Source organism: Ceratotherium simum, chromosome 7, assembly GCF_057802395.1.
Source record: "Ceratotherium simum simum isolate JZ-2026a chromosome 7, ASM5780239v1, whole genome shotgun sequence".
NCBI classification, from domain to species: Eukaryota; Metazoa; Chordata; class Mammalia; order Perissodactyla; family Rhinocerotidae; genus Ceratotherium; species Ceratotherium simum.
The window spans coordinates 17605507-17633172 of record NC_141906.1 but is presented as its reverse complement, the minus strand read 5'-3'; the positions used below and the strand labels follow the sequence as shown (position 1 = coordinate 17633172).

At 39.8% G+C, this 27666-nt stretch overlaps 1 protein-coding gene across 10 annotated transcripts in view; it reads left to right on the top strand.

Moving 5' to 3' along the window:
- The window catches only part of MICAL2 (microtubule associated monooxygenase, calponin and LIM domain containing 2), a 223622-nt gene that overhangs the window by 176985 nt on the left and 18971 nt on the right, over positions 1-27666 (top strand). For all 10 annotated transcript variants that reach the window (XM_087433207.1, XM_087433205.1, XM_087433201.1 and 7 more), the window contains 3 exons: positions 9886-10001; positions 14334-14426; positions 17235-17328. In XM_087433207.1, coding sequence (XP_087289333.1) covers positions 9886-10001; positions 14334-14426; positions 17235-17328 — 303 coding nt within the window. The remainder of the gene's footprint in view (positions 1-9885; positions 10002-14333; positions 14427-17234; positions 17329-27666) is intronic.

Here is a 27666-nt window from a genome sequence, read left to right as displayed (position 1 = left end):
ACTGGAATCAATGGGTCGTGGGGTAGGCATGAATGGTTTGCTCTAGTAGATACTGTCAAATGGTTGTCCAAAGCGGTTGTACCAATGTATATACCCTCCAGCAGGAAATCAGAGCTCCCCTGACCCACATCCTTGCCAACACTTGACAGTCTCAGTTTTGTTTTGTTTTTTCAATGTCTCCATTTTCATGGAGGTATAATGGTATCTCATTATGGTTTTAATTTGCATTTATCTGAGAATGATGTTACACTACTTTTCACATGCTTATTTAGATATTCTCTTGTAAGTGGTCTCTATTCAAGTCTTCTGCCCATACTTTTACTGTGTAGTCAGCCCTTATTGACTTGTAATCTGTGTAGATTCTGGAGATAAGTCCTCTGTCAAATATATGTATTGTAAATATCCTCTCCCACTCTTTGGCTCACTTTTTCACTCTCTAAAGGAGTCTTTTGATAAACAGAAGTACTTATTTTAATGAAGCCAAATTTATCACTATTTTTCTTTACTGTTGTTGATTTTTGCATCCTGTTTATGAAATCTTTCCCTAAGCTGAGGTCACAAAGATGTTGTTCTGTGTTCCTTCTAGAACTGTGCTGTCCAATATGGTAGCCACTGTTTCACTCTTGAAATATGGCTAGCGTGAGTAAGGAACTGAATTTTTAATTTTATTTAATGTTAATGAATTTAAATTTAAAAACTGAAGCAGTATAAAATATTTTTCTATTAAACACAACTTTTTGCTTTTGATAGAATTACATTTCACTTTAACCATTAAAAATTTATCATCTAAACAGGGATGTTCTATAAGTATGAAATATGTACCAGGTTCTGAAGACATAGTATGAATGAAATAATGTAAACTATCTCAATAATTTTTATATTGATTTCATGTTGAAATGATCATATTTTTGAAATTTAGGGCTAAAGAAAAAATATGATTAAGGCTAATTTCATCTGTTACTTTTTGCATTTTTTGATGTGGCTACTAGAAAATTTTAAATTACATATATGGCTCATATTATTTTTCTATTGGACAGCATTGTTATAGAAGTTTTATTATTTTACCTTTCACAATTAAGTCTATGAGCAAACTAGGATAGATTTTTGTGTATTCTGTGAGGTTTATTTTTTTTTTCCATGTTGTTATCCAGTCGATTTAGCAACATTTAATAGGCCATCTTTTCCACCCACTTCATTGTAGTGATACTTTTGTTGTAAATCAAGTAGGTCTGTTTTTGGACCTTCTGTTCTGTTCCACTGGTTGGTTTGTCTGTCCTTGCACCTGAGTCACACTGTTTTCATTATGTGATCTTATAATAAATCTTCATGGTCTGGAGTAAATCCTCCACTTTGTTCCTCTTCAAGATTGTCTTGGCTATTCACGGCTGTTTGTATTTCCGTATGATTTACAGAATCAGTTCATCGATTTCCACAAAATTATTTTCAGGACGTTTGATTGGGATTATATTGAATCTATAGATAAATTTGGAAAGAATTAACATCTTTGCAATACTGAGTCTTCAAATCCGTAGACATGATACATCGCTGAGGTCGTCTTCAATTTCTGTCAATGTTTTTTAGTTGTAGAGGTCTTGCACGATTTTCATTAGATGTATTTCCAGATATTCGATATTTTTGATGCAGTTATAAATGATACAGTTTTTAAGTGATTAATTTAGAGACATTTGATAGCTTTAGAATATTGAGTCTTCTGGTCTAAGAACACATAATAATCCTCTAGTTAGTCAGAGTTCTTAAAAATTCTGGATATAAATCCTTTATCAGATATGTGTTTTCAAATATTTTCTCCCAGTTAGTGGATTGTCTTTTCGTTTTCATCACAGCATCTTCTAAAAGACAGAAGTTTTTAATGTGATGAAGTCAAATTTATTAATTTTTTTCTCTTATAATTTGAGTTATAGCTAAGAAATCTTTGCTAAGCCCAAAGTCACTAAGAATTTCTCCTATGTTTTCTCCCAGAAGTTTTGCAGTTTTTAGTTTTCAGGCTTAAGTCTATAATCCAATTCTAATTAATTTTTCATAGGGAATAAAAGTCAACTTTTTTTGCCTATAGATATCCAGTTGTCAGCACCACTTGTTAAAAAGACTCTTCTTCCTCCATTGAGTTATTTTGACACCTTTATAAATAATCAATTGACTATATATGTGTGGGTTTATCTCTGTACTCTCTAATCTATCCTCTTGACCTATAGGTTTATCCTTACAGCAATAGCATACCGTCTTGATTACTGTAGCTTTAGAGTAAGTCTTGAATATAGGTAGTGGGAGTCCTCCAATTTTGTTCTTAAAAATTGTTTAGGGATCTGGCCCTGTGCCCTAGTGGTTAAGTTCTGCATGCTCTGCTTTGGCGGCTGGGTTTGGTTCCCAGGCGTGGACCTGCATCACTTGTCAGTGCCCATGCTATGGCGGCGACCCACATACACAAAATAGAGGAAGACTGGCACAGATGTTAGCTCAGGATGAATCTTCCTCAAGCAAAAAGAGGAAGATTGGCAACAGATGTTAGCTCAGGGTGACTATTCCTCAGAAAAAAAAAAAAATTATTTTGGCTATCCTAGGTCTTGTGTTTCCATATAAATTTTAGAATTACCTTGTCAGTTTCTACCAAATAAGCCTGCTAGAATTTTGTTGGGATTGTTTTTAATCGGTAAATCAATTTGGAAAGAATTGACACCTACTGAGTCTTATGATCCATAAAGATGGATATCTCTCAATTTATTTAGGTTTTCTTTAATTTCTCTTAGGTTTTTTAGTTTTCGGTGTGTAGGTCCTGTGTATATTTTATTAAATGTATCCCTTAAGTATTTCATTTTTTTGTTTTGTTACTATTGTAAATGGAATGGCATTCTTAATTTTGATTTTCAGTTGCTCGTTTTTAATATATAGAAACACAATTGACTTTTTGTATAGTGCTTGCTAAACTTATTATTCTACTAGTTTTTTGAGGGATATTCTATATAGATTATCATGTTGTCTGCAAATAAAGACAGTTTGACGTCTTCCTTTCCAGTTTGTATACCTTTTATTTAATTTTCTTGCCTTTTTATACTGCCCACCACCTCCTATACCAATACTAAATAGAAGTGGTAAGAGTGTACATCATTGTCTTTTTCCCCAATTTCAGAGGGATTATATTTCACCATTGAATGTACTATTTGCTGTAGATTATTCTTTGTAGCACTCTTTAATAGATTAAAGGTCCCTTCTATTCCCTGCTGACTATGAGTTTTTATCATGAATAATGATCAATTTAGTCATATGCTTTTTCTACATCTATTGAGACATAGAAAATCATAATTTTTATGTAGTAATAATATTTGTTTACTTTAATCAATAATGTGCTAAATTACATTGATTGAATTTTATATAGATTTGAAAATATTAACCCATTATTGTGTTCCTGGAGTAAATCTAACTTGGTCATAATGTATTACCTTTTTATGTATCACTGTATTGGATTTGCTAATTGTTCTTAGTACTTTTGCACCTATGTTTATGAGAGATATTGGTCTGAAATTTTCCTTTCTTGTAATATCCTTGTCAGGTTTTGGTATCAAATTTATGCTAACCTTGTACTAGAAGTTGGGAAGTGTTCCATCTTTTTCTATTTTCTGAAAGAGGTTTTTTTGTTTTTTTAACATTGGTGTTATTTCTTTTTTAAACAGTTGGACACAAATGAAGTAATCTAGCCTAGAATTTTCTTTGTAGGGTGATTTTAATTATGGATTCAGTTTCTTTAATAGATATATAACTGTTCAGATTTTCTCATGTCAGTTTTGGTAATTTGTGTTTTTTAAAGAATTTGTCTATTTTGTCTAAATTTTCAAATTTATTGTCATAAAATAGTTTATATAATAGCTCCCTTTAATACTCTGTAGGACTTTTTATCCCCAATATTGGTAATTTGTGTTTTCTGTCTCTTTTTTCTTAGTAATTGTTCTTAGGGGGTTATCAAATTTATTTGTCTTTTTACAGAACCAAATTTTTGCTTTGTTAATTTTCTATTTTATTTCTGCTTTGTCTTTATTGTTTTTCATAATCTGTTCTTGTCTTGATTATTTTCTTCCTTTTAGTTTCTTTAGGTTCAATTGGTGGTTCTTTTTCTAGCTTCTTGAAATAGATCTTAGTGCATTAATTCCCAAATTTTCTTTGGCATAATGTGTACATTTAAAGCTCTCAATTCCCTCTAATCACTGCTTTAGCTGCATCTTAGTCATTTTGTTATGCCATATTTTTATCATCAGTCAGTTTAAATTGATTTTTATTTCTTCTTTGATCCATAGGTTTTTAGAAAAATATTGCCTAATCTCTAACATTTTGAGATTTTCTAGTTATATTTTTTATTATTGATTTCTACTTTCATCTCACTGTTGTCAGAAGACATACTATGTATATGACTTCAGTCCTTTGAAATTTGTTTATATTTGCTTTATGGCTTGGCATAGCACCAATTTAGTAAATGTTCCGTATGCTCTAGAAAAGAATGTATATTCTCTAGTTATTAGGAACGTTACTCTATATATATTTATCAATCAGATCAAATATGTTAGTGGTGTTTGCTCAAGTATTCTATGTGGTTACAGGTTATCAGTTGTACTTATGACCAACCAGCTATAAATCGGGGTTCCCATGACCACTCCTCAGGTTCAATAATTTTCTAGAATGGCACAGAACTCAGGGAAACACTTACACTTACCAGTTAATCATAAAGGATATAATAAAGGATAGAGATGAATGGCCATTTGAAGAGATACATAGGGCAAGGTCTGGGAGGGTCCCAAGCACAGGAGCTTCTGTCCCCATGGAGTTGGGGTACACCATCCTCCCAGCACATAGATGTGTTCACCAACCCAGAAGTTCTCTGAACCCTGTACTTTAGGGATTTTTATGGAGGCTTTATCACGTGGGCATGATAGATCATTAACTCATTTTCTAGCCCCTCTCCAGAGAATGGGGGGTAGGACTGAAAGTTCCAAGCTTCTAATCATGGCTTGGTCTTTCTGGTGACCAGACCCCATCTAGGAGCCCACCAGGAGTCACCTCATCAGAACAAAAGGTGTTCCCATCACCCAGGAAATTCCAAGGGATTTAGGAACTCTGTGTCAGACACTCCTTTCACTCAGGAAGTGACAAGGGTTTTAGGATCTCCATGTCAGGAACCGGGATCAAAGACCAAATTATTAGCTGGAACTGGGGGCAGAGACCAATATATATATTTCTTATTATTTCACAGTATCTTACTTTAAATAGTCAGTTATCTTTTTTTTTTTCTGTCAGTGATCTTTTAAAGAAGTTAAAAACCATGAAGAAAAATTATCTTATATTTACCATTTCTGGAGCTCTTCATTCCATCTAGTATATTCCTTCTGCTACAGAACTTCTAACATTTTTTCTGTATATGTCTGCTAACAGTAAATTATCCTAGCTTCTTTTTTTCCTGAAAAAATTCTTTATTTTTGCTTCATGTTGAATGAATCATTTCACTGGATATAGAATTATGAATTGACAGACTTTTGTTTCAGCACTAATGATGTACCATTGTCTCTTGGCTTATTTAGGTTCTAATGAGATGTCCATGGTCATTCTTATCTTTGTTTCTCCATATGTAATGTATCATTTTTCTCTGTCTGCTTTTAAGATTTTATCTATATCTCTGGTTTTCAGCAATTTTATTGTCATGAACCTTTTTATGATTTTCTTTGTGTTTACCCTGCTTGTGGTTTGTTGAGCTCCTTGGAACTGTGGATTTATGTTGTTGTTTGTGCCTTCAAGCCGATTCCAACTCCTAGCGACCCTGTGTACAGCAAAATGGAACCCTGTCCAGTCTTTTTGCGCCATCCTCTCACTTTCCAGCACTATATCAGAAAATGCTCTGCTGCTATTCAGAGGGTTTTCATGGCCAATTTTTTCTGAAGTGGGCGGCCAGGTCCTTTTTCCTAGTCTGTCTAGTCTGGAACCTCCGCTGAAACCTGTCCACCATGCGTGACCCTGCTGGTATTTGAAATACCAGTGGGATAGCTTTCAGCATCACAGCCACACACAGCCGCCACATGTGACAACCAACAGACTGGTGGTGTTCCCTGACAAGGAAACCAACCTAGGCCATAGTGGTGAGAATGACAAATCTTAACCACTAGACTGCCAGGGCTTTTATAATTTTATATGGATTTATAACTTTCATTAAATTTGCATGAATTTCAGTAATATTACGTCAACCACTTTTTCTGTTTCTGTCTCCCCCATCTCCTTCTGGCATTCCAATCACGTGTATTTTAGACCCCTTGATGTTGTCCCACAGGTTCACCGAGGTTCTGTTCGTTTTTTTCAGGCTTTTTTCTCTTGCTTCATTTTGGATAGTTTCTGTTGCTATTATTTAATTTCACTGAATATTTTCCTCTGCAGTATTTAATCTGATCGAGTGAAATTTTCATTTCAAGTTTTGTATTTTTTATCCATATAGATTGCATTCGGTTCTTTTTATATTTTTTTTATGTCTGTCCTCATTCTGCTCATGTTTTCTTTTTAAATTCTTGAGCACATTTATAATAGCTGTTTTTATTTTTTTTATTATATTTTTTTTTGTGAGGAGGACTAGCCCTGAGCTAACATCCGATGCCAATCCTCCCCTTTTTTCCTTGAGGAAGAGTGGCCCAGAGCTAACATCCATGCCCATCTTCCTCCACTTCATATGAGACGCCGCCACAGCATGGCTTACCAAGCGGTGCGTCAGTGCGCACTCGGGATCTGAACCTGCGAACCCCGGGCTGCCGAAGCAGAGTGCGTGCACTTACCCGCTTGCGCCACCGGTCTGGCCCCTATAATAGCTGTTTTTAAATCCTTGTCTGCTAATTCCATCACTTATGAGTCTGCTTTTATTGATCAATTTTTCTCTTGATTATCAAACTCATTATCCTGCTTTCTTGCATATCTAGTGATGGTTTACTGGCTGCTGGATTTTGTGACTATTACATCATAGAGTGTCTAGATTTTGGTTCTTCATTTGAAGAATGTTAAATAGGCGGTAAAGTCACTCGCAGATCAATTTTTTTCTTTCAAGCCTTGTTTTTAAGATTATTCAGGTGAGTCTGCAATAACCTTTTCTCTAGGGCTAATTTATCCCTATTACCAAAGTGTGCCTCTTCTGTGGTCTCTGCTTGAAAGATTCCAGTGTTTGTTCTACCGTGGGGGGGGTGGGGGGGGATCTTGACCATTCTCAGTCCTGTAAAAGCTTTAGAGATTATTTAGCCTATAACCCCAGGCAGTTATTTGCCCAACCTCATGCAGTATCTCTCTATGCATCTATAGCTCATTATTAAGCAATAGACTCAAGGGGACTTCTTTGCTTATTTCTCAAATTCTTTTTTTGCGTAGTTCCCTCCTCTCCAGTCCTTTCACCCCGCATGTTCCAGCTGCCTCAGCTCTATAGAACTCTGACCTCTGTCTTTTCAACTCAATGAATCTGCTATGCTCTGTTTAGCTTCTTCCTACCTGCACTGTGCCTGGAACGTGCCTCCAGGCAGAAAGCTACTGTGATCGTAGGGGCTTACCTCATTTGCTTCTGTTCTCGACTTTATCACAGTTCTGCCCTGCCTGTTGTCCAGTATCTGGAAATAGCTGCTTCGTACATTTTGTCCTTACTTCTAGTGCTTTATGGTGTGAAATCAATCCCAGAATCAGTCACTCTGTTATAGCCAGAGTGGAACAATACTGCGAAGTTTTTTAAACTTTGCAAATGAAGAATAAACTCTTAGAATGGATGGTTCTATGGTGGAAGAGGGTAAAGGGGAAGAGATTCAGAGGCAACTCTATAACTTCGTATAACTGTACCAGAAGTTTAAGAAATGCATTATATTTGGAAACATTTTCTCCTCAGATTCAAAATGAGATTCGATGGAAATATTAAATTTATTTTTGAGAGTTAGAAAAAGTTTCAACCTTAGGTTGTTATACTTGTTTCATAAAATGAAGGTTACGTAGGCAGTTTCACTACTATTGCAGTGTTGTTCATTTGGATCACTGATAATGATGAGACAGTGGCTGCTGCTGCTGGGGACAGCATTTATTTAAGCACCTGCAATGAACCAGGCACTGTATTGATTACTCTTGCACAACAGATCTGCCAGTTAGAAATCAGGATCCGCAGAAACTCATGGAGGTCAAGTTAGTTCCTGAGGGTCACAGAGTGAGAAGTGCTTATAGGTAATTTAGGGGCTGGACTGGGAAACAGTCTCAGCTCACCACTAACCACGCCTCCTTCCATAATTGTGCTGCTCCCTGATCTGTCTTCACCTGACCTTTCCCAGCTGGCAAATTAAAGTGGAAAACTGGGGCCGGCCCGGTGGGGCAAGCGGTTGGGTGCGCGCGCTCCGCTGCGGCGGCCCGGGGTTCGCTGGTTCAGATCCCGGGCGCGCACCGACGCACTGCTTTGGCAAGCCATGCTGTGGCGGCGTCCCATATAAAGTGGAGGAGGATGGGCACTGATGTTAGCCCAGGGTCGTCTTCCTCGGCAAAAAAAGAGGAGGATTGGCGAGTAAATGATTATTAAAAAATAAATAAATGAAAAAAAAAATAAAGTGGAAAACAGTCAACTCCCTCCCCAGAGAACCTGTGTTATTACATAGATGTTTTGCATTGTTTTGCTTTGAGTAACAGCATATGTAAATGTGCTCCTAGAGGTTAAAATTACACTTATTTTTGAAAACTTGGCCTCTCCCGCTGGGGTGAATGGTTGAAAATGATGGGTAGGAAAGGCAGGCTGGAGGAAAAGTTAGTCAGCTTGGGATTGCTTCTCCCTCTTCCTCCCTACCCACCACATATTTCTATTCAAGCCACGCTGCCACGGCAGAGTAAAGATCAGTAAATTTCCTACCATGGAGTCCTAGCTGGTTCTGACAGGCAGTGTCCAGAGTGGGTGAATCCAGACATCAATCATTAACTCTGCATCAGGTTGGTGTGTAGGGGCAGATGTTCTTGCTGAGAAGAATAAAAGCTTCCTGCGGCACCTGGAAGACTTTATCACACATGGTCCACAACCAGATCACAAAGAGATTCTAGTTAACACGGGCACTTCGCTGCCTCTAACCATCCACCTCTTGTTCAGAGGTTGGCATAACCCCTCGACTTCAGCTCTCCCGCGGGCCCTGCATTGTTGAACCCTCCCTATCTTAAACCGCCTTTCCTGGCATTTGAATCATCACTTCGATGATGTGATAATATCTGCAAGTTGGGAAAATAAAAGTGGCATTTGTTTAGCCATAATTAATGAAATATTTATGTTGCATGAGACTATGTGATAAAACCTTCGGCTTAGAGCCTTTTGCTTCTGATTACATTTGGGATTTTTTTTTTCTATGACCAGACATTCTGACGCCAGCTCTTTTACACTGAGCAGATGTCATGTAGTAAAAATGGGCGCCAGATGCTGTGAGCCGCAGAAGGGCGATTTGTTTAAGAGCTGGCTCTGACTTTTTTGCATTCGATTACTCTGCAGAACGAACCTTACACAATCATCTAGGTAACTCAGCTAACTTCAGAGGCATTTTAATAACAGATTTCATCTCTGGATGCATTCTAAGCAACACACCATATAAATGGTGTTTAAGGAATTAATTGATTTCTGCATAATACCTTTTTTTAATATATGAAAAGAGAGCTGCACAGCTCTTGGCGGGGACCCAGAAATGTAATTAACATGGAGGGCCAAATTTTCAGTTGCCCTTAGGTACTGCCTCCTCACACCCACGGCAGGTGCAGTGAAGGGTGGGCAGGGAGGGAGGGTGAGAGGGGAGGAGGGAGAGACAGCTTTGGGTCAAGAAGCAGGAAAGGAAACTAGGAGTTCAGTGATGTCTTCTGTTTCCATTTCAGGTCCCAAGCACGGCCCCATGAGAAGGCAGGTGACAGGGGCTGCCTCTTCCCCCTCTTCCACCACCTCCTCCTCTACAGATGAAGAATTTGATCCCCAGTCTTCCTTGTGGTCAAAGGTAACAACATTTGGCAAACCAAAGTGGGCCTTGGCTCTTAGGGACTGTTTCCTCTCAGAGCCAAGGTGGGATCCTGCTGTAGTGGTTTCATTAGGAGGATCACGATTCATTGCATCTGACAGCAACCACTCTTTTTACCTGGAACACCCCAAGAATTATCTTTTTGTTCTTAACTTTTAGAAGCTTGCCTTTCTCAGAAACTCAAATTGGAGAGGAAAAAAAAAAAAAGAACCAGACATATTTACTTGAAACCATTTGGTGACTAAAGCTCTTAAAGTGGGTTTGATATGTGGTCCAACAAGCAAACCATCGAAAAAATTACAACAAGCAGATGCATATTTCCCTGGGGGAAGCACAGCTTCATTTAAAAAGTGCTAGAGACAGATTGCATGGAAAATGTTATGTTTATTCTAATCAGAAATAGGAAATGAACCATGCAGTTGCATCTAGACATGGATACTCCAAGGATCCCTACTGTGGAAGGGACTAGCCGTGTGCCAGCTAGGGAGATGGCAGTCCTCTTTGCTTAATGAACATTAATATTTCTGGGGAACACTTTAAACAACTCCCATACCCATAGATTAAAAAACACAAACGTTGTTATATGTCTTTAAATGAGTCTGTCACATACACAGAGACCCCTCCCATGACCAAATTTCACCATTGTTTTCTTTACCCACTGGAGCTGGAGCATTTTCACTGGCACTTGGGGCTGAACGGCTAGACCTAAAATGCTTCCAGGGTGGATAGAGAAGCAGTTCACTGCTCTGGCAGTGTTTACTTTTTGGAGCAGTAAGGATCTGAAGGAAAAGGGAGAAAACCAAATTTATTTACTTAGACTCAACTTTTCCATATCTGGCATTAGGAGCTTTGGCATCATCTCAAGTCACTCAGGGGTTCCAGCTCCCCATGGCCCAGCTTGGAGCAAGCCAGGAGGGGGCTGGGACATGGCACAAGTGTGTGTGTGTATGTGTGTGTGTGTGTGTGTGTGAGAGAGAAGAGAGAGAGAGAGAGAATGATAATGAGAAAAAATGTGTATAGATTTCTAATTTCTAACTGTGGGCATCTCTGTTTAGTTTGGTACTCAACACAAATGAATTCTGTGTGTTACGTTGATTTCAGGGGTTTCCTTACTGCCCCTCTCATCCCTTTAAATGACGCGGAATTAATTCTGTATTCAAATGAATACAGACATTCATCAGCCATTCCAAGGTGCATGGAGAAAAAAAGAATGGAGTGGCCCAAACACATCAAAATAGCAAGACCATGATATCTAGGGCAAGCCTTGCAAGTAGCTCCTTGTCCTCCTGCTGGGCCAGAGCAGGGCCAGTCATCACTTAAGCTCGCAGCATGGTAAAGCTTGCCTGCTTCACCTGGCTTCTTACATGGCCACTCTTACAGGCAGGGGAGCTGGCAAAAGGGTTACTTGTTTACAGCTTCCCAAAGGCTCACCCTGAAGGAACAAAGGGAGTTTTTCCCCCTCTGGTTTCTTTATCTCTTCTGTCCCATACAGGTGTGTCCCCAGCCACGTGGCATAGAGCCATGTCAGCTCAAGTGAACTTTTGCGCAGGAAGCTGCAGAAAGGAAGTGCACGCCTCGCCTCTTCCCTCTGCTCCGCCCCTCCTACCGCATGCCTTCCCAAACAATGCCTGGATCTGAGACTGGACAGCAGCTTGTCCTCGGTCCTGCCAGATTTCTCCCTTTCTTGGTTCTTTATCTTTTTGTTCCTTAGCCCTTAGCCTCTTTCCTTTCTTCTCTGTGTCCTCTTTACCATCCCTGAGGATGTGAGAACTGTGCCTGGCACATCATAAGGCTATATGAATGTTTGTTAATCAATCATCCTTTTCTATGTCAACATCTTTTAATAAAAGGCACTGAAGGACTTTCCTTCCTCCTCTAGGTTCTCTCTGGCTGCCTCTTGATAAAGGATTCGGGGTTTGGCAGCTTTGCTACTAAAACGGCATGATGCTGTCAAGGCATCCCCCCTTGAAATTGTATTAAATGGTCTTAATTTAGGGAGAAGCTTTGATGTGTCTGTAAGCAGAGGTCCTTGATGTGCCTGCACAGTAGCTGGCACAGGAAAGGTGAAATCAACTAGATGCACTGTGGACGCTGAATTCAGGTTACTTGGGCTTACCTCCTGGCTCTGCCAGTTACTAACTGTGTCATCTCGGGCGAGTTATTTAACTTCTTTGAGTTTTAATTTCCTTATCTGTAAAATAAGAGTAATTGGAGGACTAAATAAGATGATACATGTGAGGTAATCAGTACAGCGTCTGGCACATAGCACTCAAGCAATCCTGGGATTAATGATGTAGTTAGTGCAATGGAAGCTCAAGAGATACTTGTTAAACAAATGAACTGGCTCTCCATCTAGATTGAGTTAGACACTCTCTGGATAACTACTACCAGTGATCTCCACCATGCCCCTCCCCCGCAGTCTTTCCAGAAAGATCCTGGCTGCCTAACGGAGGGGTTCCCCCACCTGAAGCTGCTGGGAGCCTCTGTTCAGAGTCATCAACTAGATGTCAACATCTGTTCTGGAAGTCATCCCCTAGAAATAGAGATGATACGATATGGAATAAGTTTGAGTTCTGAGAGCCAAAATTTCCTTCCAAGGATGAAGATCTTTAGGATTCTAGATCCTAAGGAGAATTCTAGAAAAACAAAGTTTCATCATTGAGATAAATGTTTCACCAATGATTTGTAGACAGTTGAACCCTGAATGCTGGATGCTTCCCTAAGGAGAGTGATGGTCTCTCCATTGAATGGATGACAGAATGACAAGGATCCATGAAGACCTGGAAAGACACATATTTTAAGGCACAATCTCTGACCTCTGTTATGGACCTGGATTCTTCTGGCAGCATCTGGGATCAGTCCTGTTAGGGCTATTCCCCACTTGTGGATTTATGGTCCTTTTAATGAGCAAACATTCAGTTCAACCACAGTTATTGAAAGCCCAGAGACCGGGCTAGCTGTAACAATTTTTTAATTCCGTATTTGTTTCTGCCAGCATTAAAAAGAAATCTCTAGCATGCTCTAATCCTCATCCTAATACAGAAAATTGATGTGTATGCTCAGAGAAGGCAAACTCATAATAAAACTAGCCCAATTTGAACATTTATTTTATATCTATAGGATGTGTATGTATATTATATGTACTCCTAGACACTTATATATAAAAAATAATAGATTTTAGTAAAAAATTATAATCGTGTTAATAATATTAAAAATCATGGTATTTACTGAATGTCTATCCCATATCTTTTTAAAGTATTCTGCAAAGGGCTTGTCCCACCTTATCTCATTTAATCGTTATTACGTCCCTACAGGGTAGGCATTAGATCATTCTCATCACTCTGAAGACAGCCCTGAAGTTCAGAAAGTTGCGTGACATGCTGAAGCTCACATTAGCTCAGCTGGGGATGCCAGCTTTGCATGGCTCCTGGGCCTCAACCATTATTCTCTGCTATTTCTCCAATCATAAGTGTCTCCTGCACTTTCCAATATGTGGAGCTGGCCATATCGCTGCTTCTCCTGGTGTCTAAAACCTGGAAGTGACACCATCAAGATCCAGACAGCTATTTTAAATGCACCAATTTTAAATGCTGTATATTTCATAAGCCCAGGCACACGGAGAACCCAGTGACGTTACTGATGTATCTGTACTAGCAAAGTGAAGGAGGGAAGGGAAGCAATCTCATGTCTCTCTCAAGCCAAGAAAGTCTTTGATTTGAATTGTTTAGATATATTCCTCTATTCCCGGGTTTAGTCAGGCAATGTAGACCCAACCTAAGGACTATTTAAAGTTGTTAACTGGTTTTTGGTAGCATACTTTGTGTGTGCATGTGTGTGTGTCCCAGGCTCATTATCCCTGGGCCTTATCGAAGCACTTGTATAGAGTATAATTCTTGTATGATTCCTTCCTTCAACTGAACCAAGTCAATACTATATAAAGCCAATCCCATCTACATACCTACATATATACCCACACACACATCTGGCAGCAACCTGGCACCTACTAGCCACATGTGGCTATTTAAATTTACTTTTAAATTCATTAAAATGAAATAAAATTTAAAATTCAATTTCTTATATACACTAGCCTCATTTCAAGTGTCCAATAGCCACGTGTGGCTGGTGGCTTCCATATTTTAGACAGCACAGATATAGAACATTTCCATCATTGCAGAAAGTTCCATTGGATATCATTGTTCTAGAAGCTAAGCAGTGGTTTGGTTCAGAAGGCAGAATCCTATGACAGTATTTTGTGAGTTTCAACCCCCATTTTTCTCAGACATATTTTTTCTTCTCTGTTGGTTCTTATAGGAGAGGAAGACACTTAGAAGAAGAAGGAAGCTGGAAAAAGCAACAAAACAATTGGTTAAGCAAGAAGAATTGAAAAGACTTCATAAAGCTCAGGTCAGAAAACATGCTTGAGATGAGGGAGCGGGTTTGGGATCCTAGGAATGTGGATCCAAGAGCCCTTTGGAAATCTGCATTACACTGGGGGAGGCGGGCTAGGAAAAAGTCAGCCTCTCCTCTCTGAGCAACCAGGTCTGTGGCCATCCTACAGGCCCTGACTCCATTCCTGCTGGGACTGTGGGGCCTGGAGGGCCCAGGTGTTGAGCTGACCCATTCCCAGCTGTCTTTCCATTTGCAAACATGTGTCCTGCAAAATGAGCCTAGAATGACAGCCAACGCATGGCCTTGGGCATCATCCCCAGCCCTGACTGCTACATAGCAGTGGCCTTAGTTTTGTCCTCTGTGAGGACACAACCTCCCCCCAACTCCCTGACAGTGTCTTTGCTGAACTGACAACCATTAGGGGCTGTCTCTATTCCAAGGTTAGTTGAAACACAAGCATCCAGCATTCTGATATAGATTTTCTAGCTTGATTGTTAACTACACACATTTCTGCCCAAGTTGATCTGCCCACCTCTGTCACAGATGGGCAGAAAGAAGCAGAAAGTCAAGGCATTCTCCTGCTCCTTGAGGACCCCAAACCTAACCGTGAAGAACAGTGGGGTTGTAGGACACGAGGACTTAGAATGACCATTCGTATTCATCTAGTATATCTTTACATCCCTTTCTGCAGTTGTTCTTTTTATCTAGCTGTGTAGTCCTGTAAGTTGTTTCTGACAGGAAGGAAGTCATTTAATCCAAACTCCTTACCCTTCCCAGTGACTGACACCAGAGCCACCCTTTCACCTGGTGGACAGGGAAAGTTCCCACAAAGTCACCCTCTCCACTCTCAACTTCTGAACAGGTTTCCTTAAAACATTTCAATGTTTCCTTCTGAGAACAAGATAAGTCTTTCTGATATGGATTGGCAAACTCAGCCATTTCCCCTCCTTATGTTTTCACTCTAGACAGTAGGTGGTGATAAGAGAAGAGTTATGATGGCCTTTTGAGTCCTAATCTGCTAGCACCCACAGCAGCCCTCCTTAATCTTTAAGATTTTCGTCCTTAGTTTGTAACGAATGACCACTGTATTAGTCTGCTTAGGCTGCCATAACAATATTCCACAGAATATGTGGCTTAAACAACAGGAATTTATTTTCTCACAGTTCTAGAGGCTGGAAGTCTCTGGAAAGATCAAGGTGCCAGGGTTGGTCTCTGGTGAGAGCTCTCGTCTTGGCTTGTGGACAGCTGCCCTCTTGCTGCGTCCTCACACGGCCTTTTCTCTCTGTGTAGGCAGAGAGAGAGAGATCTGTGGTGTCTCTTCCTCTTCTAATAAGGATACCAGTCCTATGGGATTAGGGCCCCACCCTTATGACCTTATTTAACCTTAATTACCTCCTTAAAGACCCCATCTCTCATTACAGTCACATTGTGGGTTAGGGCTTCAACATATGAATTGGGGGTGGGGGGGGGACACAATTCAGTCCATAACAACCACACAGCCATAACTGCACAACAGTCAGTAATAAAGTCGTCATTTAAATGTTTCCCTTCCATTAGCAGTTCCACACCATGCCATCAAGAGATGGATTTATAAAGATATAATGGTCTTTAAAAGAGACAGAGAGGAAGAGGACAGGAAATTATAGTAGTTTTCCGTAGAATTCCCATCTATTTCAGAGTTTATGTTAAACACTGAGGCTGAAACAGCTGGGACGAGAAGAGCCAGGTGGCTGCTCGGGCCCCATCCCTGCTCAGCTCTCTCCCCAGGGTTGGCGTACGGTACCTCAGCAATTGCACTCTGCATCCAGGGAGACTTAGAAAGATGTGGAGTTCAGGAGGAGAGGAGTGAGCCGGAGCTGGAGGAAGGTGGAAGAGAAGACACACACGCTTCCCCTGCCCAGACAGCCAGGGGCAGAGTCAGTTCTGTCAAGAGATATGCCTTTTGGCGGTAGAGAAAATTGACAGGGATGCACAAAATGTATACAGGAAAGGCTTTCCCCTACTTTTCCTTCCTAATATACATAAGAAAAAAATAGCTAGTAGGGAAAATAAATGTGTAGATGCAAACCCAGTCATGACTCCAAACCTCAATAGGTGCCTTAATAGATGGTGAGTCTGAGGAGGGTATGAGGTTGTCCCTACATGGGTTAAACATCTTGAGTCTTTTCTTAATAACCTGCTGGTAATAAAGCCACCATACATGGCCACAGTAAAAGGCCCCTGGGCATTAGCCCCGTGGTGCAGTGAACGAGTAGGCACGATTTGTAGCTGAGGACAGGAGCAGGACAAACTGAGAGGGGGACACCCAGCCCCAGGAGCTGGCCCAGGTCTCCTGCTCCAGACCAGTCTCTTGCGAGGCCTCTGCTGGTTCTTCCTGGGAAAATGGAATATGAGCGTGTTCCGTGTTTGTCCCGGAGCTCATGTCCTACCCTGAGTCACGGCTGCAGCGCGGGTGGTTATGCCATGACCGTAGTCAGAGGCTGGGTCTCCGAGGAGTTCAGGAGCCGTGCGGACCGCCCGCCTAGCCCACAGCCTCTGCCTGAGAGCCCCTGTGTGACTGGCCTGGTCTAAGGGGACTGTTTTAACGACTGCTTAGGGGAGGCTGAGCTTCCACACAGACCCCTTGCTGTATGTTTTCCTACTAAAGAAGGGAGACACCAGGATCTAGTTGTTTGGGAATTCCGACATCCTTCCCCAGTTACTCAGGGAGGGACACCACGAGGGACAGGGCCTCTTCCTCTTGGAAAGTAAGTGGCAGTAGTGACCCCCTCGTGTGAGTGCACATCAGGAGTCCCCGTGTGACATACGATCCCGGCGTTGCAGGCCATCCAGAGGCAGCTGGAGGAGGTGGAGGAGCGGCAGAGGGCTTCTGAGATCCAGGGCGTGAGGCTGGAGAAGGCTCTCAGAGGAGAAGCAGGTAGGCATCTCAGCGCGTCCGCAGCAGTGGGGTGGGGCCGTGTCTGTGGTCTGAGGATAGTGCTGCTCTAACCATCTGGGCAAAACAGTGAGACTTTGTCACCCTCTGTGGGTCTGTCAACATCGACAGAGTGTGCTAAATCCACGGTTGCTTCACCGTGGATTTCTTCACTTTCACACTCAAACTGGTGGTCCCATTTGAAATTCCTTGGGCATTGGTCAGCCGGTGGGCCTTGTAACTGGGTTTCTGCTCTGCCCAGTTCTCCTCGGCTCTGAATGTTCTTTGCAATTCAGGAGTTAAGATAAATTCAGGAGGAATAATTGGGCATTCAAGTAATGCTGGTAGTGAGTCGAAGTCCTGGTTTCTCTGTTTACTCGCTGTATGACCTTGGGCCAGTCACATTCTAAACGTTTGCCAACTTGGGTTTTCTCCTCTAAAATGGGGATAATAGTGGTTTCCTACCTTACAGAGTTCATATAAGGATTAAAGAAGAAATTATATGTGATTCATAAATTAGCACATTGCCTGACACAAGGTAGAACGATAAACGATAGCTATTCCATGGATAGCTTCAGATTCTTAGATCCCAGTCATCTGCTGAAGACCTACCATGAGTTGGACATGTAGACGGTGAGTCTATAACGATGAGCATGACACAGTTTCTGCCTTTGAGAAGTTTATAGTCCATTGAGGGGCACAGACCTGTAAAGAAATAAAGTACAATACAGGGGGACAAGTGCTGTGACAGGAACCAGCGTGAGGGGGGAATGGGAACAGAATCACGAGGTTCCTAACTGATTTGGGAATGTGGTCAGGCTAATCACCTGGAAGGGGTGATCTATTAAGGCGAGAACCAGAGGAGGAACAGGCGTTAACCAGTGAGGCGAGGAGATTGTTCTGGCGGAGAGAGCAGCACGTGCAAAGGCCCAGTGTGAAAAGACGGGAAGCGCCTGAACAGGTGAGGAGCCCATGAAGTGTTTTGAGGTCAGGGATGACCTAAAGAATCTACATTTCTTGGAAACCATCCATCAGCAGTCTGGCTAGTGAAATGAGGGGCCTTTAGAATTTGTGGGAAATATTGTCTCTTTAGTTTCATGATATGACGTCTTTGGCCTTCTGGATTTTGGATATAAAGTGTGAAAAAACAAACACTGCAAACACATCTCTCTATGTGCAATCTTGTGAACAACGTGACACTTGTTAAACAACATAGTGAAGGGTTAGGATTTCAATTCTCTAAAAAGTTCAGTTATTCAAGAGTGATGGTGCTCAGAGGGGCAGACCCCAGATATTGCAAGGCCTGAAGCTCATGCAAAGTCATGCACACAAAATTGTGAGGGCTGCTCCCAGAGCCTTGCAAGGCCCATCCTTAATTAGCTGTATGGTTAATTTGTCTCTGGATATCAGGGAAACGTTGGGGTCTGACTTTACCCCCTGTGTCTCAGTTTCCTTGTTTGTAAGTAGGAGGGATAATCACACCTGTCTCTTGGATTCGTGGTGAGGACCGGCTAAAACAATTTATGTGGAAGCCCTAGCACGGTGCCTGACATGGGATAGCAGATTGATAAATGTTTGTTGCTTGTCTTACTAAAATACAGTATGCATTTCCTTGCGAAGATAATCCAAATCCACTCATCAGAAGTAGACTTCTTTACAAAACTCATAACTGTTTCTTGCTGATTGGAGTGAAGTCACTGCCTGTCTTTACAGTTGCTGTTGTGACTTTTGATTACAATCCACCGTCCTTGTTTGATGTTTGGTCATACTCCCAATCCAGAAAGTGCTGGCACTTGTCTTTAGGAATCTGCTGATTTCAGTGAGAGCCTTAGAAATGGAAAGGATAAACCAGCAGTTTGCTAGGGAGGCAGTGTGGCTTGGTGGGGCAAGTAGAATTGTAGGCATCAAAGATCATGTGTTCAAATTCTGTTCCATTGCGTTTAGGCTGTGTGGTCCTGGGAAAATCACTTAACCTCTCTGGCCCCAGATTCCTTATCTGAAAAATGGAGCTAATAATTTCCACATTACCACGTCATTTTGAGAGTTAAGGGTAGTGATGGGCAAGGTATCTCCCAGAGTCTACCACACTGTAGGCATTTGACAAATGCTGCCTGATATTATTTTATAAAATATTATTAAATATCCACATACATACACTTGTAAAGAATCGACTCTCTAGTCTTTACTGCTTGAAATTTAAATTCTAGAAACCAAATTTTTAAAGCTTCTGAAACTCTCCCTCACCTCAAATGTAAAAAAAGGCTATTTAAGTTATAAGCTAAAGAAACTCAGCCAGCTTATGGTGCCTTCAGATGTGTGTTAACCCGGCCAGAAGATAGATTCCATTCATTCCCTTTATATCCTTGCTAATTTAATTCTCCTGTTACGTTTATGGGCCTTTTTCTCCTTGATTGTCCTTGTGTGGGTGACAGACGCAGATCAACAGGGGACTGGAGCCTATAAGAGTTAAGTCATTGAGAGTGGCCCCAAAGGAAACCAAACGGAAGATTTGCAAACCAGGCATCAAAATTAATACACTCTAACTTGTAATAACATTGTGCAATAATAATATTCCCTTGTGGTTTAATATTCTGTTCAGCCCCTTTAAGAGATTGCCCTGGTGCATAATGAATGGCCGATGCTTATTAGGTTAAGTTGTATTTGAACTGGCCTGTGCTGCTCTGGTTCAAGTGATTTAATGGGAATTATTTAATAGGTATTATTAGGATAATTAGAAAATGATCACAGTTAGGCAATAATATTGAGCTATAAAGGTTGTGAATAACCAAATTTAGAGACAGGCCTGAAAACATGAGTAGTCTGCGACAGTTATGTAAGTCTCCTCTAATAATTATGTGCGCCAGCCTGAAAGGGTCTTTTGTTCCTAGGAGTTATTCATTAGGCGGGCATTGAATTAGAGGAACATGCGGGGGTGCAGGACGGAGGGCAATGATGGTTGATGAGCAAAATGAGGCTTTGATGAGCTCCTAATTGTCGTGACAACAATTCCTGCTTTCTTTTTTTCCAACAGTCAGAACTAAGCTCCTCCACCCCCGGGGAAGGGTTCTTCCCTATTTTTCTAGGAAACAAAGAAAAACCAAAATCCAACAATCCACCCCAGATGACAAGTTATGTCATTATGTTCTGTAGTGTGTTCGTGTGTGTGTGTGCACATGTGTGTGTGCACGTGTGTGTGTGTGTGGTATCGATGGATGTCCTTGACAAAGGGAATGGACTCTCCCGGTGGTCCTGGCTGTCCAGAGTAAAGGACCAGGATATGCAGCAGCCTGATTGCCCTGGACCCCACCCTCTGTGAGGCGGCCGAGCCGAGCTTTGCCAGCCACTTAGACTCTTCTTGATCAAGACACTGTTACCTACTGGTTTGTTGGTTGTCAACGTGGTGGCCAGTGTTATGTGCCGGGGCCGTGGAATACCCCGATTTAGCAAGAGACCACCATTCAAATTTAGATGGTGTGGATAATAGATTCTGTGCTTTCTTTCAATACCTGGAGATAGGTGAAATCTGACGAAAACTGAGAACAGCTTTGAGGAGAAAGGATTTGTCCGCAGGGAAGGTGTATGGGAATTATTCCTGCCTTATAGCTTCACCAACTTTGGGGAAGTTTTATCAGCTGGTTGCCTGCATTGAGCTTCTTGCTTTCTTTTTTAGAGCCAGATGGCTTCTCCTTCACACAGAGTGTTTACAAAGAAATAGCAGGATGTGCAAGGCTGCCAGCAGGTGGCAGCAGGAGCACACATTATGAGGAGACGTTGCACTGAAACCCAGCAAGGAAGAGGGAAGTAGTTCGGCTTCTACTCTGTGGTTTTCGTCTTGACTGCCGCTGAGAAACAGAAGGAATAATAATTTCCTGGATAACGTAACAGTGAGGTGTTCTGAAAAGAACACAGATATTAGAGTCAGATGCTCCTGAGTTTGAATCTGGGTGCCGTCCTTACACAATTACTTACCTCTCTGCCAAATTTGCTCGTCCGTAAAATAGGAGTAATAATACCAACCTGATGCAGATGGTATGAAGAAAAGACTAAATGAAATAATGTTAGTAAAGCACCTAAAAAGAGTGCCTGGCATATAACAGGTGTTCAAAACGATTAATTCTCTCTCTTTTCTTTTATATCCCTATCATAAAACACAGCTGCATGGTCAATGATTTCTCAGATTGCACCTACTTATTTGTTCATTCATTCACATTCATTTATTTTTTTTTTTATTGATTTTTTTATAATTTTATTTATTTATTTTTCCCCCAAAGCCCCAGGAGATAGTTGTATGTCATAGCTGCACATCCTTCTAGTTGCTGTATGTGGGACACGGCCTCAGCATGGCCAGACAAGCAGTGCGTCGGTGCGCGCCCGGGATCCGAACCCGGGCCGCCAGCAGTGGAGCACGCGCACTTAACCGCTAAGCCATGGGGCCGGCCCCACATTCATTTATAACTACACTCCCTAGAAGAGATTTAAGTTGGTTTCTATAAATATGTATAATACATGAATTTTGCATATCTGGTCCATATAAGGATCTCAATGTAGACTCATACTGTTACCCCCCCCACTCCCCCAAAAACCACAATTCAGTGAAAGCAGTTCCAGAATGAGAACAAAACACTGTAGTTCTGAGGCATGCCTCTCTGATGGTCTGCCATAATTTGGGGCTAGATTTCAGGGAATGGATATGCTTTAGGTAACCTTCCATAATTATTTGTTCCTTACATGTACTACTAAAAGGCAGTGAGTCTAAGGCTGTACCCTCTGGTCAGCCATTAGGAGTGGCTGATTGCTGTCCTCTAAAGGGTCAGCAGAGCAGGCAAGGGTTGACATCCTTCTGTGATCCTGGAGGAGTCTGACTCTCTGAATACAGGGTGACCATAAAATTGGAAGCACAGATCATATTATTTCATCACATGATATAATGGAATATTGTCAGGAAAGAGCTCCAGTCTCATAGAGAATGGCCCAGAGTAACAAGACTCCAAAGTTGATGACTAAGTAAAGAGTTTGGATGGGTTTGCCACAATTCTATGTGCTGAAAGTAGACAGTGAAATTCAGTGCATCAGAGCAAGGAGTTTATTACTCACAGCACAGCAAACAGCAGTAGCTGCAGCATGGTACAAGTGGCCCTGTACCCAAGTCCCGTGGTGTGACCTGTAGGCCCAGATGGCAGCTGTGCACACAGGGGATTGTGCCACAGCCGAGGAACTCAGCAGCTTTTATAGCAAGCAGTAGACAAGCCAGTCCCCCTTCCCAGGAAGCAAGTAGTTGCACAGTAGCCATGCTGTGGGATCCTGACCCACTCCTCAGAATTGTCTACCTGGCTGGTTCCAGGAAGGGCTCAGGGTCAGAGGATGGTCAGGCTTTGCAGTTTGGCACACTCAGCAAAGACATGCAGGGATGCTCGAGGTCTATGGCAGACTGTCTCACTCAACAAATATCAATAATCCATCCTTCTTATGCACTCACCTCTTTTTCCAGCCTCAGTGGCCGCCTGGTAGAAAGTCAGTGGCCTTATAACAGAGATAGGCTCAGTGCAGGGGAGACTAAGGTTCTCTTCCTGAGGAAGACTTCAGTCTTCTCCATTGCATAGATTCCAGGGTCATTGATGCCTCCAGGTTATGTGCCCTAAATCATTGCTTTATACAAAAATATTACCATGGTAGCAGCAAGAAATACATTTTATATCACACATACACATAGGATATTCTGTATCTAATAATTAATAGAGTTGAAGTTCTTGGCCATTTAAACGGATAAATGTATAACAATAAAATGTTTCAAGAAATAATATTGAACTTTGCTACATATAAAAGACTGGTACTTTCTATTCTATTTTTAGTGCTTGTTATGACCCATAAAATTAATTTTGCAACTCTCAAGTTTGAAAAACACTGTCATGACTTTACCTGGAAAAATACTTAAAACTAAATAACCAAATGGCCACCTCAGCCAAGGATACAGAATGAGGTTCCTAAGAAGTACAGAGCAGCAGGACAGTGGACTAAATACTATAAAAGCTCATTTACTACAGCAAGTATATTTTTAAGAACATTTCTGGGTCCTCAAGTAAGTGACATACATCTCTCAGGGCCAAGAAAGAGGAGGAAGAGAGGAGGGAGAAGAAAGCTATGCTGAAACTCACATGTGCCAAGAAGGAAGCAAACACAAAACCAGAAATCCAGGGGATGAATATCAGTGATTTTAGAGTCTAAGCCTTGGCACCAACAAAAAGTAAGAGAGCTAACCTTGAGATTCCCACATCAAGCCAGGTCTCTAGCTCCCCAAGAAACAAGTATAGATCCTCTATGAAAGAAACTGTGCCTTAGTTTAGACTCTCAGGATTCAGACAGATTTTGTTCAATAAACTATGAGCTTTTAATAGTAATTTTAAAAGTCACCTGAAACACAAGGAAGCAAGCCACTAAGACTGAGAGTCAGCAAAAAACAAATTTAAATGGCCAAGAACTTCAACTCTATTAATTATTAGATACAGAATATCCTATGTGTATGTGTGAAATATTTGAAGAAATACAAGATTACCTACAAAATGAGCAAGCAGAAAAACACTACAAAAGTGAACAGGCAGCACCACCTTAAACTCAACCAACTGTAACCATAATCAAACTTAACATCATGAGCTTCCTGCTGTGATTTGCTAAGAAAGATACATCTTCATTTATGCAGCACCTCAGCCAGAAATGCTTAACTTGTGTTTAACTAGAAGGATACAATCAGACAAATCCAAATTGAGAGATAGCCTACAAAATAACTAACAGATGTCAATGTCATACAAAAAAATGGGGGGAGAGAAATCTAGGAAACTGTTCTAGGTGAAAGGAATAGAAAGAAATATAACAAGCATAACGTTTAATCCTTTAAGTTTAAATTTTTTCAAATAAAAAATTGAAGGGAAAATGACCAGGGATGTATTTTTAAAAAATAAAGTAAACAGAGAGTTTAGAAATGAAAAATAAATTCGTTGAAACTAAAAACTCAGCAAATGCACTAAACAGTAGCTTAGACATAGCAGAAGAGAGAATTAGTGAATTGGACAATTATTTGAAGAATGCACCACAGAGATAGAAGGAGATGGAAAATGTGAAAGAGTAGTTCATAGACATAGAATGAGAAGGTCTGGTGTATGTTCAATTGGAGTACCAGAAGGAGAGAATAGAGAAAATTAATGTTGGGTATTATTTGAAGAAATAATGGCTGAGATACTGCAGCAAAGTATTTAGAACAGGGCCTGGAACCAAATACATGCTATATAAATGTTAGCTTTATTTTTTCCAAAATGGATGAAATACATGAATCTACAGATGCAGAGAGCCCAAGATACAGAAATCAGGATAAATTTAAACTAAATCTGCACTTACCTAGGCACAATGAGGTGAAAATGTAGGACACCAAAGGCAGAAAGATGATCTTAAAGTGGATAAAAAGAAAAGATAATTTACCTTAAAAAGGAACAAAATTTGTGGTAATAGTCCTCTTCTCAACAGCAATAATGGATGTTAGAAGACAGTGGAATAATAGTTTCAATCAACTGAAAGAAAATAATTCTCAAGCTAGAAGAGTACACCCAGAAAAACTATATTTCAAGAACAAATGCACAATAAATATTCACTTAAAAACAAAGTGAACTATCTACAAACACAATTCTGGGAAATAAGGAAAAAAATAAATAAACCTAAAAAGATGATCTGAAATATGCAAGAAGAAATGGTAAATGAAAAAAATAATAAGCACAGAAGTAAATCAAATAAACATTGTCAGTATAAAATATTGTAGTTTTTTTTTTTAAAGATACAACTAAAATACTGGACTAAAAAAGATGTCAGTCAGGAATTGAAAAATTGGAAGAAAAGTGTTTCAGAGTCATTATATTGTTTAACAGGGGGCTAAGATGTTGATTAAGTTTAGACTTTGTTAGGGTATTAAAAATACCTATTTAAATTTTAAGTGTAATCGCTAAAAGAATAGAAAAAAATGCATAACTTCCAAATCAGTTGGGGGAAACAATAAGAAAAAATAATCAACCAAACCAAAATCCTGACTCAATTCTAAATAGAAATTTAGAAGCATAGAAAAAGATAAAAAAGATACAAGGAAAGACAGTAGAAACAAGTCCAAATATCTCAGTAATAGTAATGGTAGTTAAACAAAACAACACCCAACTATATACCGTTTAGCAGACACAAACAAAACATAAATAAATAGAAAGGTTTAAAGTAAAAGGATGACAAAATATACACTAACTCAACAAAGCTGGGGTAATTATATTAAAAGCAGATACAATATGCTTTAATGCCAAAACTGTGATTAGGAATAAACAGGGCACTACATAATTTTAAAATGATCAAACTTACCAAGAAGATATGACAGTTTTAAATGTGTACATATTGACTATAATATGCTCAAAAATATATAAAACAAAGAAGGTAAAACTCCAGGGAGAAATTTCTACTATATCATGGCAGATTTTAGTACATCTCTCAATTAATGATAGGCAGACAAAACATTAGTATAAATTTGAACAATGCAAGTAATAACTTTAATGGACATGTATAAAACCCTGTACCCTCAAATTAGGGAATGTATATTCTTCTCAAGTTCTCATGGTGACTTACAAAAATTGACCATATTACTTCGTAAAGTAAATCTCAGAGAATCTATGTTATACAGACCACGTTCTATACTATAATGTAATTAACTTAGAAATCAATAACCAAAAGATATTTTTTAAAACTGTGCATTTGGAAAGTAAAAATATACATTTCACATGGATCAAGGAGAAAGTCAAATGGATATTTAAAAAAATACATGGAAATTTAAAATATACTAAATATGAAAAGAAAAACAGTGGATCAGATCTCTTGGGATGCAGTGAGAGTGGTGCTTAGAGGTGTTGCCTTAAATACTTTTATTAGAAAAGAAGAAAGGCTGAAAATTAATGAGCTAAGTGTCCAACTTAATTTAGAAAAAGAAAAACAAAATAAACCTAAAGAAAGAAGATAATAAATATATGAGCAGAAGTAGAGAATAAAGCTAAAATAGAAAGGGTCAGGCAAGTCAAATGTTGGTTCTTTGGAAAGACTCATAAAAGACTAAAGGCAATCCTCTTAAACTAATTTTAAAAAATAAGATAGAAGAAATAAATAAATTAGGAATGAAAAGGCCAGACATAACCACTGGTATAGCAAAGATTCAAAAAGATAAAGAATATAATGAACATTTAATCCAACTAATTTTAAAATTTGGCAATCTAAGGGTGACTTAACAATCACCATGTTACCAAATTAAAGAGGAAAACCATATGGTCTTTTCAATAGAAGAAAATATCATTTGACAAAATTCAACACTTATTTGGGATAAAAACTTTTAGCAAAAAAATAATAGAAAAGGATAGAATTTTCTTAATTTAAAAGATATCTTCCAACAGGAAACATCATTGTTGAATGGTAAAATATTAGAAGCATTTCTTCTAAAATCAGTAATAAAGGAAGGATGCCATTACCTCTTCTGTTCTACATTGTACAGGAGACCTCAGCCAGTACAGCAAGACAAGGGAAAAATAGCATAAGGTTTGAAAAGGAAGAAACAAATTTTTGCTGTTTCCAGATGATAGAATTATCCTCATGGAAAACCCAAAAGAATGTACAGATAAATGTTTTTTGATGAATAAGAGCCTGTGATTGGATATAAGATCAAAATAGAAAAATCAATTGCATTTTTGTATCTCAGCATCAGTTTCTAGAAAATGAAATAACAAAGAAGTTATTACTTACGTTAGCATAAAAACATAAGGTACCTAGGAGTAAATCTAACAAAAATGTGCACAACCTTTATGAAGCCAATTTTAAATGTTTACTGAAAGCCACCAAAAGATCCAAACATAATCTCACATGTGAAAACCTGACATAAGCCTGCAGTAGCATTGCAGATCACAAGAAATCAGTGGCTCTGGGCAATTGGTTTGGAAAAAATACAGGAAAAAATGAAATGGAGGCTTACCTTACACCATACAAACAAATCAGTTTCATAAAGATTAAAGACTTTAACATGAAAAATGAAACTTAAAAAGTTAAGAAGAATCTTTTTGGGGGCTGACTCTGTGGCCTAGTGGTTAAGTTTGGTGCACTTCACTTCAGCGGCCCAGGTTCGGTTCCCGGGTGCAGACCTACACCACTCGTCGGTGGCCATGCTGTGGCAGCGACCCACATACAAAACAGAGGAAGATTGGCAACAGATGTTAGATCAGGGTGAATCTTCTTCAATAAAAAAAAAAAAAGAAGGAGAATCCTTTGACCTCAAGTCAGAAGTGTATAGAT